This window comes from Terrapene carolina, unplaced genomic scaffold, assembly GCF_002925995.2.
Source record: "Terrapene carolina triunguis isolate 2854851 unplaced genomic scaffold, T_m_triunguis-2.0 Scaffold58, whole genome shotgun sequence".
Taxonomy (NCBI): Eukaryota; Metazoa; Chordata; order Testudines; family Emydidae; genus Terrapene; species Terrapene triunguis.
In genome coordinates, this window is record NW_020664409.1 from 99159080 (window position 1) to 99175302 (window position 16223).

At 43.5% G+C, this 16223-nt stretch overlaps 1 protein-coding gene across 1 annotated transcript; it reads right to left on the minus strand.

Moving 5' to 3' along the window:
• Positions 1-1122: 1122 nt before the first annotated feature.
• On the minus strand, positions 1123-16223 carry TMEM71 (transmembrane protein 71). The gene is made up of 9 exons (XM_029913397.1): positions 16205-16223; positions 14909-14969; positions 12945-13157; positions 10908-11080; positions 9083-9268; positions 7514-7589; positions 5006-5067; positions 4726-4783; positions 1123-1251 (listed from the first exon to the last, which is right to left on the minus strand). The coding sequence occupies exons 1-9, from the start codon at positions 16221-16223 to the stop codon at positions 1245-1247; spliced, it is 855 nt and encodes a 284-aa protein (XP_029769257.1). The 3' UTR covers positions 1123-1244.

The following is a 16223-nucleotide window of genomic DNA, read 5'->3' on the forward strand; positions in this document are numbered from 1 at the left end:
CCAGCAAGGGATGCTGTAAACTAATTGGTACACTTGATGACTGGGATGCACATTTTTCTTCCTAGCCTTGAGGAAGCCTGAAAGAATGGTCAAAACTTTTCTGGGAAATTCTCAGATGCTTCTATTTCAGGGTGTATGTCCTTTTTATATATGTTATCTCATGGGTTCTCCAAGTGGGATCTGCAAGTATGCAGCCGCAGTTCAGTTCCTCAGCTGAGCACAACAAGGGAGCCTAAAACAGGGCTGTTACCTCCAGGTGCTGAGGGAACATAGATCAGACCACAGCCCCACTCTTCCTCCTGCTCCTCACTAGACAAATGGAAGGAGGAGGTTCTAGAGGGTATTTTGATATTGGCGCCACCCCTTCTGTGTCTCTTTCCACTGCGGAGCAAGAGGGCCGCATTGGAAGGGCCAGTTTGTCTCCCCTTAGCATGGGGAAACTGGTTTCAGGATCCTGGATCTATAATGAGCTAAGCATTAGGAGTGCTGCAGAACTGGGAGCTGGAAATAAGGCAAAGGATTGGGAATGGGACTGGAAGGGAGGGAAGTTAGAGGGGAGAAGAATCTCAAAGGGCTTTGTAAGCTATTAGGGCCCAAATCTTCAGCCTGTGTAAATTAGTGTAACTCTATTCATTCACTGGAGCCACACTAATGTACAGCAGCTCAGGGACCTGGCCCTGCATCTCTGTGTCTAAATCCGGCACATTGAAATGCAACCACCTCTGGGCTGAGACACAGCAATTGTTTAACAGCCCAAACTATTCAGTAGTTAGGGTAGAAAATGAAGAATACTTTATCCAAATAAAACCAGAAAGGAGGTTTAGATGGAATTAGTTATCCTGAAATCTGATGAGGATACTAGGGCTAACACCCATTTCTGGTGAAAAGATCCATGGGATCTTTTCAGCACAAACAGACAATACTTTAGTTGTACAGCTCCCATCCTACAGACCGCACCCTCAGCAGCATATTAACACAATGCAAACTTAGAATCAGGATTGCAACCTATTGAATCACCCAAACCTCTTCCTAAGCACCTGTTTTTTTTTTTTTTTAAGGTCTTCCATTCCAGTAGTGAGGAAATCTAACCAGGATTAGCTCATAAACTCTGACAAAGTCACAGCTGAGCTGGTGAGTCTGCAGGCTTCGTTATCTGAATGAATGGTTCACTCTTCTCCGGAGTATTTTTTTTTCCTTACCCTACAATCCTTTATAGCGTTCTACTTACCAATTCAGTCTTTCAATTATTTCCTGCAAGAAAATGTCAAAATTAATGTGTACATTTTTGTATGTCCTGATTCCAACAGTTTTTATAGAGTTTAAGGCCAACAGGGATCACTAGACAATCTAGTCTGGCCTCCTGCATATCACGGGCCATTAAATTTCATCCAGATATTCCTATATTGAGCCCAGTGACTTTAGGTAGACCAAAGCATTTCATTTCTCAGGAGAGTAAACTGTTTGTGCCACAGTCAGAGAGAAGGACAGAGTGAGGTGCTACCAATACTTGAGGCCTCTGCAATGGCAGAAAATTAATTGGATGAGATATCCCCAGATGATCCTAGCAGACAATCCACACCCCATCTAAGAGGAAGATGAAAAAAACCCTGATATGCCTGAAAATCTGACCTGGGGGGAAATTCTTTCTGAAACCCATATCTAGTGGCCAGTTTTACCCTAAGAATATGAGCAAGACCAACCAATCAGGCATCTAAGAAAAGAAATTTCTCTGAACTACCTCAGAATACTGCTCACCTCTGTCTAGTGTCCCTCTCCAGCTGTCACCAATCTCTGATGCTTCAGAGAAAGGTGACCCCGCGCCCGAATACATCTGGCCAATTGTGCACTGAGGGAAAAATTCCTCCCTGATCCCTACAAGTGTGTACCTGAAGCCCTGAAGCATGAGCTTAGATGATAATCATCATTTTAATGCAGAGGTACAAGTGTTGTGGGCATGTTGAGGGCAATTCAGAGCTTCTTCTTCTCCCCATAGTCCATGAAGGAAGGGAATTAACATGGGATTCGCAGTGCTTTGTGCCAACCAATATACAAAGAGAGCCCGATTCTGCCACCTTTACTCATGTGGAGTAGTACCTTTCTCACACAAAAAGCATCATTTTACTCCACAGAACTACTTGTGTGAGTAAGGTACTCTTCAACATGAGTTAGGGCAGAAGAAGACATCTAATCTTCTAATTGTATGTAGCAAACTGAAAAGCCTCATCAGAGGCCATTTGTGGTTTAGAATTATTTTCTTTCTTTGTAGTACACCGTTGTTCATGACCTAGTCACAGCAGAAGAAAAATTAGTAAGATTTCAATCTAGTTTAAGGCTCTGCTTCTCCTCTCATGTATATAGTATAATGAGTAACATATCTACCAACTAAGAAACAGTAGATCATACATGTGCATAAATTGAATCAGGCCTTGATTACACTACTATTCTTAATTACATGCATTGGTGTAGCTACACTAATGCAAACTCTAGTGTAGACAAGCAAAGACATTTGTACCAATGGTGATGACCCTGGTGTTTCAAACAGGTAAAAACCACTGTGTAAACGGTGGCTTTGCTTGCCTGCAGCTACACTGTTGGCTGTAGTTGGAGCAAATGCCCAGTCTAGATATTGCTGATGATGCAGGAGCCATTAGTCCACTGGGAGAGGAGCTGCAATCCATTCCCTATACTTTTGAGGCCCACAGGCAACCAAAGGAGAGGAACCACAAGCCCCATTGCCAATTGCTCTAATTCTACCTCCCAGTTCATTGCTCTGCCCTCACACAAAGACCTTCAAAGAATTAATCAGCCCTCTCACAGTCCCACCATCAGTCATGCCCTCCAAACATGCCTCCTTCAGATTCTGCTGCGGCTCCCAATCCCATTCCTCTCCTTAGGGTTGGGTTTCCCTTCTTCCTTCGGCTGCTCTGCTTCCTCATTCTTCTTCTGGTGCTGGATGAAGTCCAGGAGGGGCTGGGACAGTCAGTCTCTCACTCCCAGGAGAGAGGAAGCCCAGAGGGAGTCTCTTTAGTTCCCTTCTCCATCCCCATCTCATCCTAGGGAGGGGCACAGTGCTGGGTGCCAAAGAGGCCTGGCTGCAGAGCTAATTGGGGAGGAGACAGACTGCGGGCTTCAAAAGCGCTTCCGGCCCTTTAAAAGAGGGAGAGGAAGGTGCTTTGCCTGCTCCTTGTGCAGAGGAAGGAGGAAGCCCATTAGCACCTGGGTAGCCCCAAATACCTTCTTTTCCTTAGAAGGTGGGGAACAGGGAAGGACGGCCAATCAAACAGACTAGGGTGACCAGATAGAAAGTGTGAAAAATCGGGACAGAGGGTGGGGGGGTAATAGGCACTTGTGTAAGAAAAAGCCCCAAATATCGGGACTGTCCCTATAAAATCGGGACATCTGGTCACCCGAAAACAGACAGCCTTGTGGGTAGGTCTGAAAGCCTGAAGTCTCTGGGGAAAACCCATACAGGTAGCAACCTGACTTCAGTGGAGTTACATCAGCGTCAAACTGACAGGAGAATCAGGAGAACTCTAATGGCCAGATACTGCCACCCTTACTCATGATTACTAGTAACTTGCTCTGTGAATAGTGCCAGTGGATTTATTGGGATTTTCTACTTAGTGAGGAAAAGTGATATAATCTGTCCCTACCTGTATAAAGTGTGCACAAATTACCATTCTTAAGAAAATCTTGGCCTCTCACAATATCGGCATCTACAATTTCAACACTGATCTCCAATCTTTACACTCCATTTCCACTGCTCTGCTTCCAACATACTGATCTGTGATTCTAAAAGATAAAACTTCTGCCTGGCTTCTCCTGTTCCCTCAGGTTACACTGCACTCTTGAAAGCCTGCCCCTGATTGAGAAAAAGAAATATTGCCCTTTTGATCTCCCCTCTTGCCACACATTGAAATCCAGAGGCTCCCAGATGCTTTTCGCCTCAGCAGCACCTATAAATAGTCTTCACAAATTAAGAACAGACTTCTGCTGTGTGGTCAGTGGAATTACCGTTTGTAAAGTCCACCATGTGTAGAAGTGATTGCAGGGTTGGGGCCTATGTCTGAGCTGGTCTCATATCATTTAGGACTTTATTACACATTAACCTTTCCACTTACTGTACTGAGAAGCAGGCCCACCGACAGGGATGGCAAAGGGGGCAATTGCCATCGGGCCCGGTCGATTTAAAATGGCCCAAGGGCCTCTGGCTGCCACCGCTGCCACAGTACATTGCCCAGGTGGGCTGTAGGGCTCCTAGGGGTAGTACCAGCAGCAGCAAAGGCAGTCGGGCAGGCATTTGGAAGCCCTGGCCATGCCCATTGACTGTTCTGTCCTGGGGCCTGGAATTGCTGTCAGCAGGCCTGCTGAGAAGTTTCAATCATAGACAAAACTTTGAATTAAATCAATTTGAAACAGAGAAGAAACAGACTTTATTCAGCTCCTGAGGCTAATTTACCACTTCCTTCTATGCCATTCATGCTGACCCATTAGACGATGGTTTAATAGGTTCATTTTTTCTTTTTCGCTGCATTTACTGCTAATCATGAAAAGGCAACATTCAAACACAAAGAATATTTTCATGACCACAAAGTAGCAAGAATAGCTAAAGCCTCTTGCAATACAGACTGATCACTCATTGTCATCTTTTGACCAGAAGGAGTATTGATAGAATCTCTTCATCTAAAGCTCTTAAGTATATTGAAATACTCTTGCACCGCTTACCGTAATTTGGTGGTTTTGGAAGATGTGACAAGACTGATGAAAGATGACTTGGCAGCATCTTTGGAGCAAAAGAACAGTCAATTTTAAATATATGATTCTACATGCGATTAAAGGGAAAATTCTGCCCTCAAATGCACATATGTAGCTTTTATTGAACCAAGGAGAATTGTACACACAAACACACACACACACACACACATATATCTAAGGACACAATTTGACCCTGGAATCTAACCCAATAAAATATTGTATGTCAAGTATAAAGAAAGTTTCTACTTACAAACTAAAATTATCAGCAGCAAAAAAGCCAACAAAGTGGCAAAGCGTCCTCCCAGAAAGCATCTGAAATCATAACAAATACCAAGTATCAGAGGGGTAGCCGTGTTAGTCTGGATCTGTAAAAGCAGCAAAGAGTCCTGTGGCACCTTATAGACATATTGGACCATGAGCTTTCGTGGGTGAATACCCACTTCGTCAGATGCATGCCATAACAAATACCCTAGTTTTTAGATTGTACGATGGACAGATATTGGGTCAACACAATAAAATATGCACTCCACACATTCCAAGATCAGCCTTCAGTCAGCTACCATTCTGGTCCTTCAGCTAAGGACCCCAATATTCCCAGATGGGTGATGGGAGGCGGGGGCTGGGAGGAGACCAGTGTCATGGAATGTAATGGAATGTTTACCCCACACATGCCAGGAAAGGGTTAATATGGGCCTGAGAAAGGCCATGGTAGGAAGAAACCAAGGGGACCAGCAGCAAGAAGTTGGACTGAGCAGACCCTGGCTGCTGGTTATAGGGTCCTGGGCTGGAGTTCAATGTAGTGGGATGCCCCAGGTTCCCCTACCAGCCACTTGTATGGTAGAATGAGGCCAGAGAAGGGGAAAGGAAAGCGAGGGAGGACGATGGGGCCCAGAGTCTAGGCTGAAGACCTGATCAGGTCGCGAACATTGGTTTGTTGGACTTCGTTACCCTGAAAGAGTTCCCTTCTCCAACTTTCAAATCCCCTGTCCAAATATATGTCTTGCACAGCCCAAAAAAGCATTCCGACACTAATGAAAGTTGTAATGAATCTACAGAATCCTGGGGAAATAGATGAAAGTCACAGGAGATAGAGAAATTCGTGTTTTTTTGAGAATCAGGTGAGCCATTACTATAATTTCAAACTTGGCACCTGTCTGCAGCCAGGTATCTCAAAAATTCCATTATGATGCTGATCACTTCTGCATTCACAAGTGCGTTCTTTTTTTATTTCATATGACAAGATTCTTATATATTGAATCTGGGCTAATATGCATTAAGAAAAAACAAATGCCAAGGAATATGTAGTACTATGTTTTGAAATTTTCCTCTCCAGCGTAACACATGCCTGCTTGGTGTGGCACTCTATCCCCTCTAGTGCCTAGACCAGCTGGAGATTGATGAGTCTGCTATAGCCTTAGCTAAGAGAGAGATGTATCTTTTAACTGATGCAGTAGAGGCTCATGCATTAAGCTCCAGAGGTCCCAAGTTTGATCCTGGCCATCAATTACTGGAATCTGTTGGCATTACAAGTGATACTAGTTTCAATGGATTTCTTCTATTCCCATCACTGACATTGAATCTAACCTTTTCCCAGTGACTCAAACTCAGAGTTCCAGACCCTACTGAGCTCACTAGGGTATGATCCAAAGCCCACCAAAGTCGGTCCTTAGAGCGATTACTTTAAAAAAAAACCCCGCAAAACAGGTTCATAATCCCAAAAGAGTGTGTATAGGTAGTATGGGGGAGGCGGGGAAGCGGTCATGAGCGTCTCGCCATGTGGTCTTGAAAACAGCTAAACTCTTTTTTCTCAAACTTCCAAATAACAAAAAAGTGCTCCTAAATTATTAATAAATATGCAAAAATTCAACCTGAGAGATAATGGCTTGACAAAACTATAAGCATCTGAAAGTGACCCATTAGAATGAAATAGCTTAGACAATCTTAACTATAAGCAGTGATCTATGTTCCACCTATAATAATAATAAAACTAAACCATAAGACTACAGACAGCAAATTAGCCCCAAAGAATGGAAAAGGAAGCAAGAGTGGATTTCCCAAAGCTCCAGTTCTCTTTTGTTCAGCTTACAGAAACTTTGCTAATTAGGATGTTTGGTTATGCATCAAGTCAAAGAAATAAAAATCTGTAATATGTGCAGTGAATAGCTCTCAAAGATCATCTTTGTCTTTTGGGTTCATTGTGCTCTAAATTTTAAAATTAGGTACATAAAATTACATTTCTTAATTTTATTAGAATTGATGAACCTCAAATTGAAAGGGAAAGTAGCCTAACTAGACAATGTAGTTCTTAGAGGATATTTACGTATAAAGTTTCTTTGAAAGACATACGTTACAACTTAATACAATTAAACTAAAAAAAAAATTTGAAAGTGGTAGTATATCCCAACAGTATTTCCTATATAATTAATTGCATAACTCATATGTCAGACAAGCTAAATTATGGTGCACAATTTGGAATATGTATTTGAACACCTAATTTATGCAAGCTAAGAGAGAATGTGTGCATACAGATCCTGCATTTGCACAGAGCCAGATAGGTATCATATCTGCATCCATACACCTAATTTGCGCACTTGTTTGTTTGCAAATGCATCTTTGCAATACTGCATGTCTAACTTTGAAAACCAGGCCCTAAATGTCATGTTTTATTCACCAGTTGACATTATATACGTGTGTGTGTATATATATATATATATATATATATAAAGCATGATTATAATGAAGATGAAATCAAAATTACCTTGCACACACTGAAATGAGTAAACACATGGACAGTATAATCATTTGATAAACGACATTTCTCACTGCATTGGATTCTATTAAAAAAGGAAACAAATTAGGAATAATAATTCTTTTTTCTGGACATACTAGAAAACAAGTAGTTCCTTCCTTCCAGCTGCCCTCCTCTGAAACTGTGAACCTGAAATTCAGTGAAGGAAAGAGTATTTGTGATAAAAAAGATGCTTTACCAAAAACTCTACCATGATAGTCACCATGGGCCAGCTCCACAGAAGTCAATGGGAGTCTTCAATGGGGGGTTAAATCAAACCCACTAGAGGCAAACCCAATTATTCTATACTCCATATAGACAGACTATACATCTGCATTCTCTTTTTTGAAAGCTGTAAAGTCTGTCGAATCGAGTTCTAAGTGTCATATAAAAATATATTCTCCCACAAAATCTTCCTTAACTGGACAAATATTTTTGATAATGGACATAAGGATGTACATAGAAATGGCCATGAGAAGTATTCATAAATGCAAAATAATCACCTTAACAAATTAAAACATAATTTGTTTTTTAGATTTTGCAATAATTAGAACAGTGTAAATTTACAAATCTCAAAATTTGGGAATTTGCTAAAGGCACCAAGAAAAGTTTGAATTCATCAAAAAATGTCAAGGGGTCTTTTTTAAATGTCCATAACTCAAACAAATTAACAGATTTTTATTTTTATTCACAGATTTTATTTTTAAATCCTCAAAAAATATTTTTACAGTCAAAGACCAGGATGAAATTCTAGCTCCATTGAAGTCAATTCAGAGTCAATATTTCACTCAACATACCAGAAATTTGTGGAAGCTATACTGTACTATTCATATATAGTAAAATCTTAAAACAGGCATTAAATCTAAAGTGAAAATCTCAACATAACTGTATCCAATGAGCAGTTAAGGCACCTATATATTATTATTAATTTATTAGTATATATTATTATATTATATGTATTTACATGCAATATGAGAACTAATGTTAGAAACTGACATATTTTTGAGTGTGCCTGAAGAATTCGTAGGGAGTTGTTTCTACGTTAAATTTTTATTGCAATGAAATTTAGACTTGGTTACAAATGTTAAATAGTTTTTGTGAAACAATTTGAAAATTTTGAAATAATTTTCATTCAGTGGGTTTCACAAGGAACCCACTGAATGAGGTATTTGAAATTTTTCACAAACATTTTTAGTTTCAGATTTTTTTCATTTTTTGCCCCCCCCACACACACTTGATTCTCCCAATCCTATCCCTTACCCTCCCCTTCCCCACCCCCTCCATTTCCCTGACTTTTTTCCTCTTTCAATTTTGCCACTGAATATGGAGGAACAAGAAAAAAGAGGGGTATGAGGGGGGAGAAAATTAAAAAGTTTTAATTTTAGATTTAATTGAAAAAATTGATTTTTTTTCCAAATTAAAATTTTGCAAAAATCTCCAGTTTCAAAAAAGGCCATTTTTCAATACCATGTTTTTCCACTTGAAAAATGTCAACCAGCTCTACAAATAACAAACTGAGAAGGAAAGAACATAACTCACTTGAATAATCCAAAGTCTCTTCATGGAAATACCCATCTACCATAAACTGGGAGCACGGAGAGGAATCACTGAACTGTTTTCTTGACTGAATGAACACCACATCTTTAGAAAAAGAAGATTCATCAGCTGCTGGCGTTTGCCTTTGTGACATCCAGGTTTGGCATTCAGAAGAAAATTCACAGTCATCTGCAAGAGGCACATTTGTAACTTTCCTAGCTCACAGTAATGGAAAGGGGTGGAGAATCTGTGCTGATAGATTTTTAACATAAGAAATGACTCAATCACAAGCATTTCTCTGAACTGTTAGTGATATGGAATCGGCAGACCCATTATATGTAGGAAAATGCAGGGGGAAAGAAGCAGATTAAGGACAAAACTTCATAAATTTTAACACAGTGAGGATATAAAAAGCTCAAACTGAAAACAGCAATGGGCCAAATGATCAGACTTACTACTGGAGTATCTCTCATCGTCACTGGCTTCCTATCCAAAGTCAGTTTCAAAAGGCCCTCCTAGGTTATAAAGATCTCCATGGATTCAAACACTGTTACCGTCTCATGTCACTGGCTCAATTTGCTCTGCAAAATTCTGTTTCTGATCTGTCCTTTAAATCAGTGGTTTTCAAAGTTCGGGTTGCAACTCAGTACTCGGTCACAGAATGCAAGGCACTGTGTCGCCCCTCAGCACCCAGGGACCCTGGTGGCCGGCCACTAAAAATTAGCAGTCCCTATCTGTTCTGACACTGCGCTGTGCCCTGGTAGCGGCCAGCAGCAGGTCCGGCTTGTAAGCAGGGAGGCCACGGGGCTCTGCACGCTGCCCCTGCCCTAAGCACTGGCTCCACACTCCCATTGGCCAGGAACCGGCCAATGGGAGCTGGGGGGAGGGCGGTGCCTGTGGGCAAGAGCCGTGCGGAGCTGCTTGCACACCTCTGCCTAAGAGCCAGACCTGCTGGCCACTTCCAGGGCACAGCGCAGTCCACAGTGCCAGGACAGTCGGGAAGCCTGCCTCTGCACCCCGCTGTGCCGCTGACTGGGAGCCGCCGGAGGTAAGCCCGTGCCCCAACCCCACATCCCAATCCCCTGCCCCAGCCCTGAGCCCCCCCAAACCCGGAGCCCCCTCCTGCACCCCAAACCCCTCGTCCCTGGCCCCAGCCCAGAGCCCTGACCCCCTCCCACACTTCAACCCCCTGCCCCAGCCCAGAGCCCCCCCACACACCCCTCATTCCTGGCTCCACCCTGCAGCCCTCACCCCTGCACCCCAACCCTCTGCCCAGGGCCGGCTCCAGGCACCAGGCAACCAAGCTGGTGCTTGGGGCGGCACCTGGAGGGGGGCGGCGCGGCGCTCCGGCCGCCGGGGAGAGCGGGGCCACAGCCGGGCTCGCCGCCCTCCCCCCGGCTCTCTGGCCGCCCTCCCCCCCGGCACCCTCCCCCCGGCTGCCGGGGGGAGAGCGGAGCCCCTGCCGGTGCTCGCCGCCCTCCCCCCAGGGCTCCGGCCGCCCCCCCCCCCAGAGGGGGGGGGGGGCGGCCGGAGGCTTTTTTGCCTGGGGCGGCAAAAATGCCAGAGCCGGCCCTGCCTCTGCCCCAACCTTGAGATACCTCCCACACCCGACCCCCCTCATCCCCAGCTCCGTTGGGTCGTGGACATCAAAAATTTTCTTCAACTGGGTCACCAGAAAAACAGTTTGAAAACCACTGCTCTAAATGCTGATTTGAGCAGAGGCCCCCTGCAAAACCAAGGAAATTGTTATCCACCTACAGTGATCCCGTCATTAACAGACAAGCCTAACTAAATACAGAACATACCAGTGATGTTACTGTGGGCTTACCATTGCCATAGTGCTGATTGGCATCTAGTTTATTATCTCCATCATTCCAAATCTCCTCTACATGAGGACAATCCATATTGCTAAGGACAGTGCTGTTGAGCCATGAATCCGAAGCACTGAGACTGAACAGACTAGCAAGAGAGCGACGGATTTTCTTCCTTCTCCTGAATATTCTAGAAAGGAAAGAAATAACCATGTTTTAAAGGGATGAGGCAAAATACTTTTATTTATAAAACAGTATAACAGGGTTCACGCTGCGCCCCTGGGTATTTAGCCACTGGGCCTCCCCCTTCAATGAGTCAGGGACACTTTAGTATGGTGCAACACCCATGCTCTTTATTCTCAAAAGGTTTCCCACCACCAGTTCCCAACTATATACAGGCTTCACAACTACTTTGCCTACAACAGACTAGGAGGCTCCCACTTCCTGCTGTGCTGTGCGGTTCCGGACCCGGACCTTGACCCTTTCCCTTCCCCCCTTCTCTGGCTTCCTCTCAGCCCTTATAGCTCTGGGCTAATAAGACTGGCAGGTGTGGCCAGCTACCAGGCAGGCACAGGGCTATTCACCCATTCCCAATCCATTCCCCTTGATTGGGGCTGGAGTGGCAGGAGCTGATTAAGAGCTTCTCAGCCAGCATCCTGCCACAAACAGGAACACGGTCTAGAGGTTAGAGTAGAGGCCTACGACTCAGGCATCTTGCGGTCTGTTCCTTGCTCTGCCACAGGTTCACTCTTGGGCTTGTCATTAAATTTCTCAATGCCATTGTTTCCTCATCTGTAAAATGGGTCTAACAATGTTTACTTCTTTCACCAGGGTGTTCTGTGGTTTAATAGTTTCCACTGTAACATTATAGGGCCATATTTTACAATCCTTCCTCAGGTAACACCACTATTGAAGTCATGTGGAAGTTTTGCCTGAGTAAGGATTGCAGGACAGAACCTGTATTTTTAATTTTCTTTTTTATTCTCCGTCATGGTAATACCCTCTTGGGAGCAGGACAGTAACACTTCTTTTTCTGCAGTGTCCCTCTTCCTTGGGCAAACCATTTGTTTTGCTGTATTTCTAAAAACTGCAGCTTTAGGTTTACAGTTCTGCCTGTGTCCCATCATCGATTAACTCTCTAGAAAGGCATCCACACAGAAACAGTGTTGGTTAGTTTTGAGCTGCTGATGAGCATCAGAAGGAGACCCATCACAAATGTATTGGGTTATGGCCACAACAAAATGGATCAGTGACTACCCTCAATTTTTTAAATTCTGGGCAAGTGAGTGATGAAATTATAAAAATAAAAGTTGATATTTAGAATCCAGAGGAATTTCCATATCAAATAAAACATGTTTTATAGCAAATACAATTTGGAGCCTTCCATATGTAATATAGCATTAATTTATTGGATGAAATCATGAAGCACAATTCAGTTTTTGCTCAGTCCTCACTCAGGCAAACCTCCTAATGAACCACTGAAAATTACACATTTGCTATATTTTGAAAATTATGATAGTTTGAAGGTGAGACAAACAAAAAAATCTTGAATTTCTTTAAAATGTCTGTTATGCCTACTTTTGGATTTGCTCTTATCCTTCTTTTATGCTTGGAAGAATTGAAGTCACCTCTTTGGAACATTAAATATTTCAGCAACAGGTGAAAAGCCATGAATTTCTGGGCAGCTGTACCTCTCCTTTATATTTACTGCAGAGAGCGCCAATCACAGTAACATCTGTGTGCTTAAAACTTTTGAGATAATGTTATAAGGCATGACTCTAAAGACCAAGTGATTTTAACCACTGCAGTCTCTCTGAATTATACTACTTGGTGTGTTCCATCGTTATTAGAAAATGGAATCCAGGTATAGAAATAAAGGAAGGAACTAGACATAGAATCATAGGACTGGAAGGGACCTCGAGAGGTCATTTAGTCCAGTCCCCTGATGTACTGAGCATTATAGTCATACCCTGACAGCCAGCCAGAAATCAAGTTAAGTCCAGAGTTATAACGCCAACATCCAATATTAAGTAAAATGTGTGTGACTCACTTACCTAACTAATTTCTCCTTATAGGTAACACTTGTCTGTGATGGGGTCAGTGTTACGTTACCATCTTCATCAGACAGAAAACTGTCTTCCGTCAAAATGTAATAGCCATTAGTAAGAAGCCGAGGACTACGGCGACATGTGAAAACAGAGCCTGTCAAGGGGTTTATGGAACAACATTCATAGGAGGTGTCACTATCCAGAAAGGCATAAGTGTAACTGAAAAGGAAAGAAATAAAACCCTCTGAGTTAATATATGTCTGTTTAGCACAGGGGCATAAATGTTAAAAACCGATTGAATGATAATGTTTTTAGATATCAGAGGGGTAGCTGTGTTAGTCTGGATCTGTAAAAAGCGACAAAGAGTCCTGTGGCACCTTATAGACTAACAGACGTATTGGAGCATAAGCTTTCGTGGGTGAATACCCACGTTGTCAGACACATGTAGTGGAAATTTCCAAAGGCAGGTATAAATATGCAGGCAAGAATCAGTCTAGAGATAACATGGTTAGTTTAGTCGGGAGGATGAGGCCCTCTTCTAGCAGTACACATCACTTTTCATTTGAATAGCTCCCAGAACACTATAGAGTTGTGTAACAGGGTGGTTTGCCCTTATGGACTAGAGGCCTGGGGACAGCCAGCCCTGATTACTAAGGAGGCACGCAGGAGCAAGGCTCACCTGATTGCCCTATAAAGCGCATCAGGAAGCTTCAGAGAAGGGGTGGGGGCGAATGCTCAGAGAGAAACAGACAGAGGGAAGAAGCTGCAGGAAGTGAGTCTCTGGCTGTGGTCCCTTCTCCAGCTGGGGACACTGGGAGTTGTGGCTGGGTAGGAAGCCCTGGCTGGAAGATTTGTTTTCTCATGAGAAGAAAGCAAAGAAGGCAGGCCAGGCCTTGCATCTTCTCCAGCTGCTCAGAGAGAAAAAAGACATCGTTCTCAGGAGGAGGGGCTGTTCCCAGCTTAAAACTGGAGTGGAAGATGTCTGTTTATTTGTGAACTTCTTGTGAATAAAATCAGACCCTAAGGTGGGCTGTTGTTATTGGATTCATGAAAGCCTGTGTGGAGTTTATCTAAGAAGCCCCTTTAAGGGGGAAACTGAGGCAAGGGGCTGCTTGTAGGGCCACTCTGAGGCCACAAGGATGGAGGAGGCCACTCTCTCACAAACTGTAAATGATATACAAACTATGCACAGAGATCGCTTCACCCACCACTGAAATGCAACCATCTCTGGAGTGAAATGTAGCAACTGTTGAATAACACAACACTAGACAAGTATTTAAGACAGAAGTGAGTAACTTTTCCCACTGGAACACAAGGGGGCTGTTAGGTAGGCATAATGTATGTTCCTGATTTTGGAATTGGGCCCCAATCCTGTGAGGTGCTGAGTACTCACAACTCTGAGTGACTTCATTGGGATTTGAGAGTGCTCAGCACTTTGCAGGGTCAGGCACTAATCCCGATATACATTTGTCAGTATCGTACAAGCAGCTATAGATCTTTCAGCAAACAGTCCCAGAGATAGTGGGAAACTCATCAAGTTCTTGAAAACTGGAAAGAGGTGAGTAATAGATAATTGTAGAAAGATCTCTACCAGGGACAAGAGATGACAGTATTGTAATGCAAGGGCTAGGGGTGTGCATGCACCACTGCCCTCTGCTGGACAGAATTTGAAATGAACAACTGTGTCATATACCATATGCTACAGCCACTTCATAGGGATTCTGCTTTAGTTCAAGTGGTTGGGGCCTGTGTATTTCAAGCAGGAGTATCTGAATTCTATCCCCACTGTAGCTTTGACGTTTCAAGTGGCCATAGATTTGCAGCACAGTGATAGCTGTGAAACGCAATGCGGCCATGCTTTAGTGTGGTAATAGCACCCTAATCATAAATAGTTTAAATAGGAATTTTAGAAATGTTTTTCAAACACAAAGGAAAAATAAAATGAAACAAAGGATAGTTTTACTCCATACCTTGGCAAAATGTGTTCAGGGGACAGACTTTGCCTGGGCTGTTTATCAAACACTGAAGAACCTGTTGAGACAAAGACCAGATAAGGAGAAGTCCCAGCTTCGGCTCACCACACAGACATTTCAAGCGACAGTTGAACCAGCTGACTGGTTTTCACTAACAATATGTCTTGATGAAATTGAAAAGAAAAAAGGAGAAGAAAATTAGGAAAGGAAAAGAGACTAAAGGAAAGAAAACAGAGTGATGGTGGGTAGATAAAATGAAACCTCATATAATTTAGGCTTGAATAGCATCATTCCAAAAAGAGTAGCATGAATCAAAGCTGATTACAGTCAATAAATCCAAGCTGCCAATGTACTGCACAGTTTTGTGTCTTGTGGGAAGTAAATCCAGGCACATACAAGGGAATAGGTCCAGCACTTTTAATGGTCTTGTCTAATTCACATCATTAACAACTCACTCACTGATTGATTCTACCAGAAGTGCTCAGGTTCTCCTATAACAATTATGTGGTGGCATTAATGGGTCACACCATTACTATGATAAGGTATCATGCAAGTGGGCATCTGTAGATGCGGCACAGCAGGAGCCGTTATGGCAACAATGGCAAAGATTTGAGGATAATGATTGATCACAGGACTATGGAGACATCTAGGAAGTAGGATTTCGATGTTATGTGAAGGCTCAAACCTGCAAGGTCCTACGCTCAGTGTCACAAGGATTAGGTGATTAAGTAATCTGAGTCTATGATGGGGTTTACAAACTCCTCTCTACAGCCGAGGCAGGGGAAAGGCTGGAGCAGTACGGAGCCAGGAAAGCTCTGCCCATCATGCACTGCCAAGCATAGTATAAAAAAGTTTCAGCAGCTCGGGAGTGGGGAAGTGAAAAGTCATTTCCAGGAGCAGTGTTGTGTCCTGAGAGAGGAGGAGAAGGAGCGCTTACTGAGGAGGTCTGGCTGTGAGTCTTTCCACCCCTCATTTGAGGCATCACTCCAGCAATAGGGAGGACTGTGTGCAGAAGCACCAGAGTGTTGCCTACATCAGTCCTGAGACTCTGGGGTTTGGAGCAATGGACAATAATCAAATAGCAGCCAGGCCCCAAACTGAGACATTGGGTGGGGTAGGAAGTGGTCCAGGCAAAGGTGATCAGGAGATGGGCCCAGTGTAGGCCAGCCCATGCTATCACATTTCAGGGCTCTGGTGGAGCGGGAGGGCCTGGGTCCCCCTAATCACCCCAGATTCCCCTATGCCTAGCCCTATGATGGGCAGGAATAGGGGGTTACAGACAAGAAGGCTGACCCAGCTGAATCCCATTCAT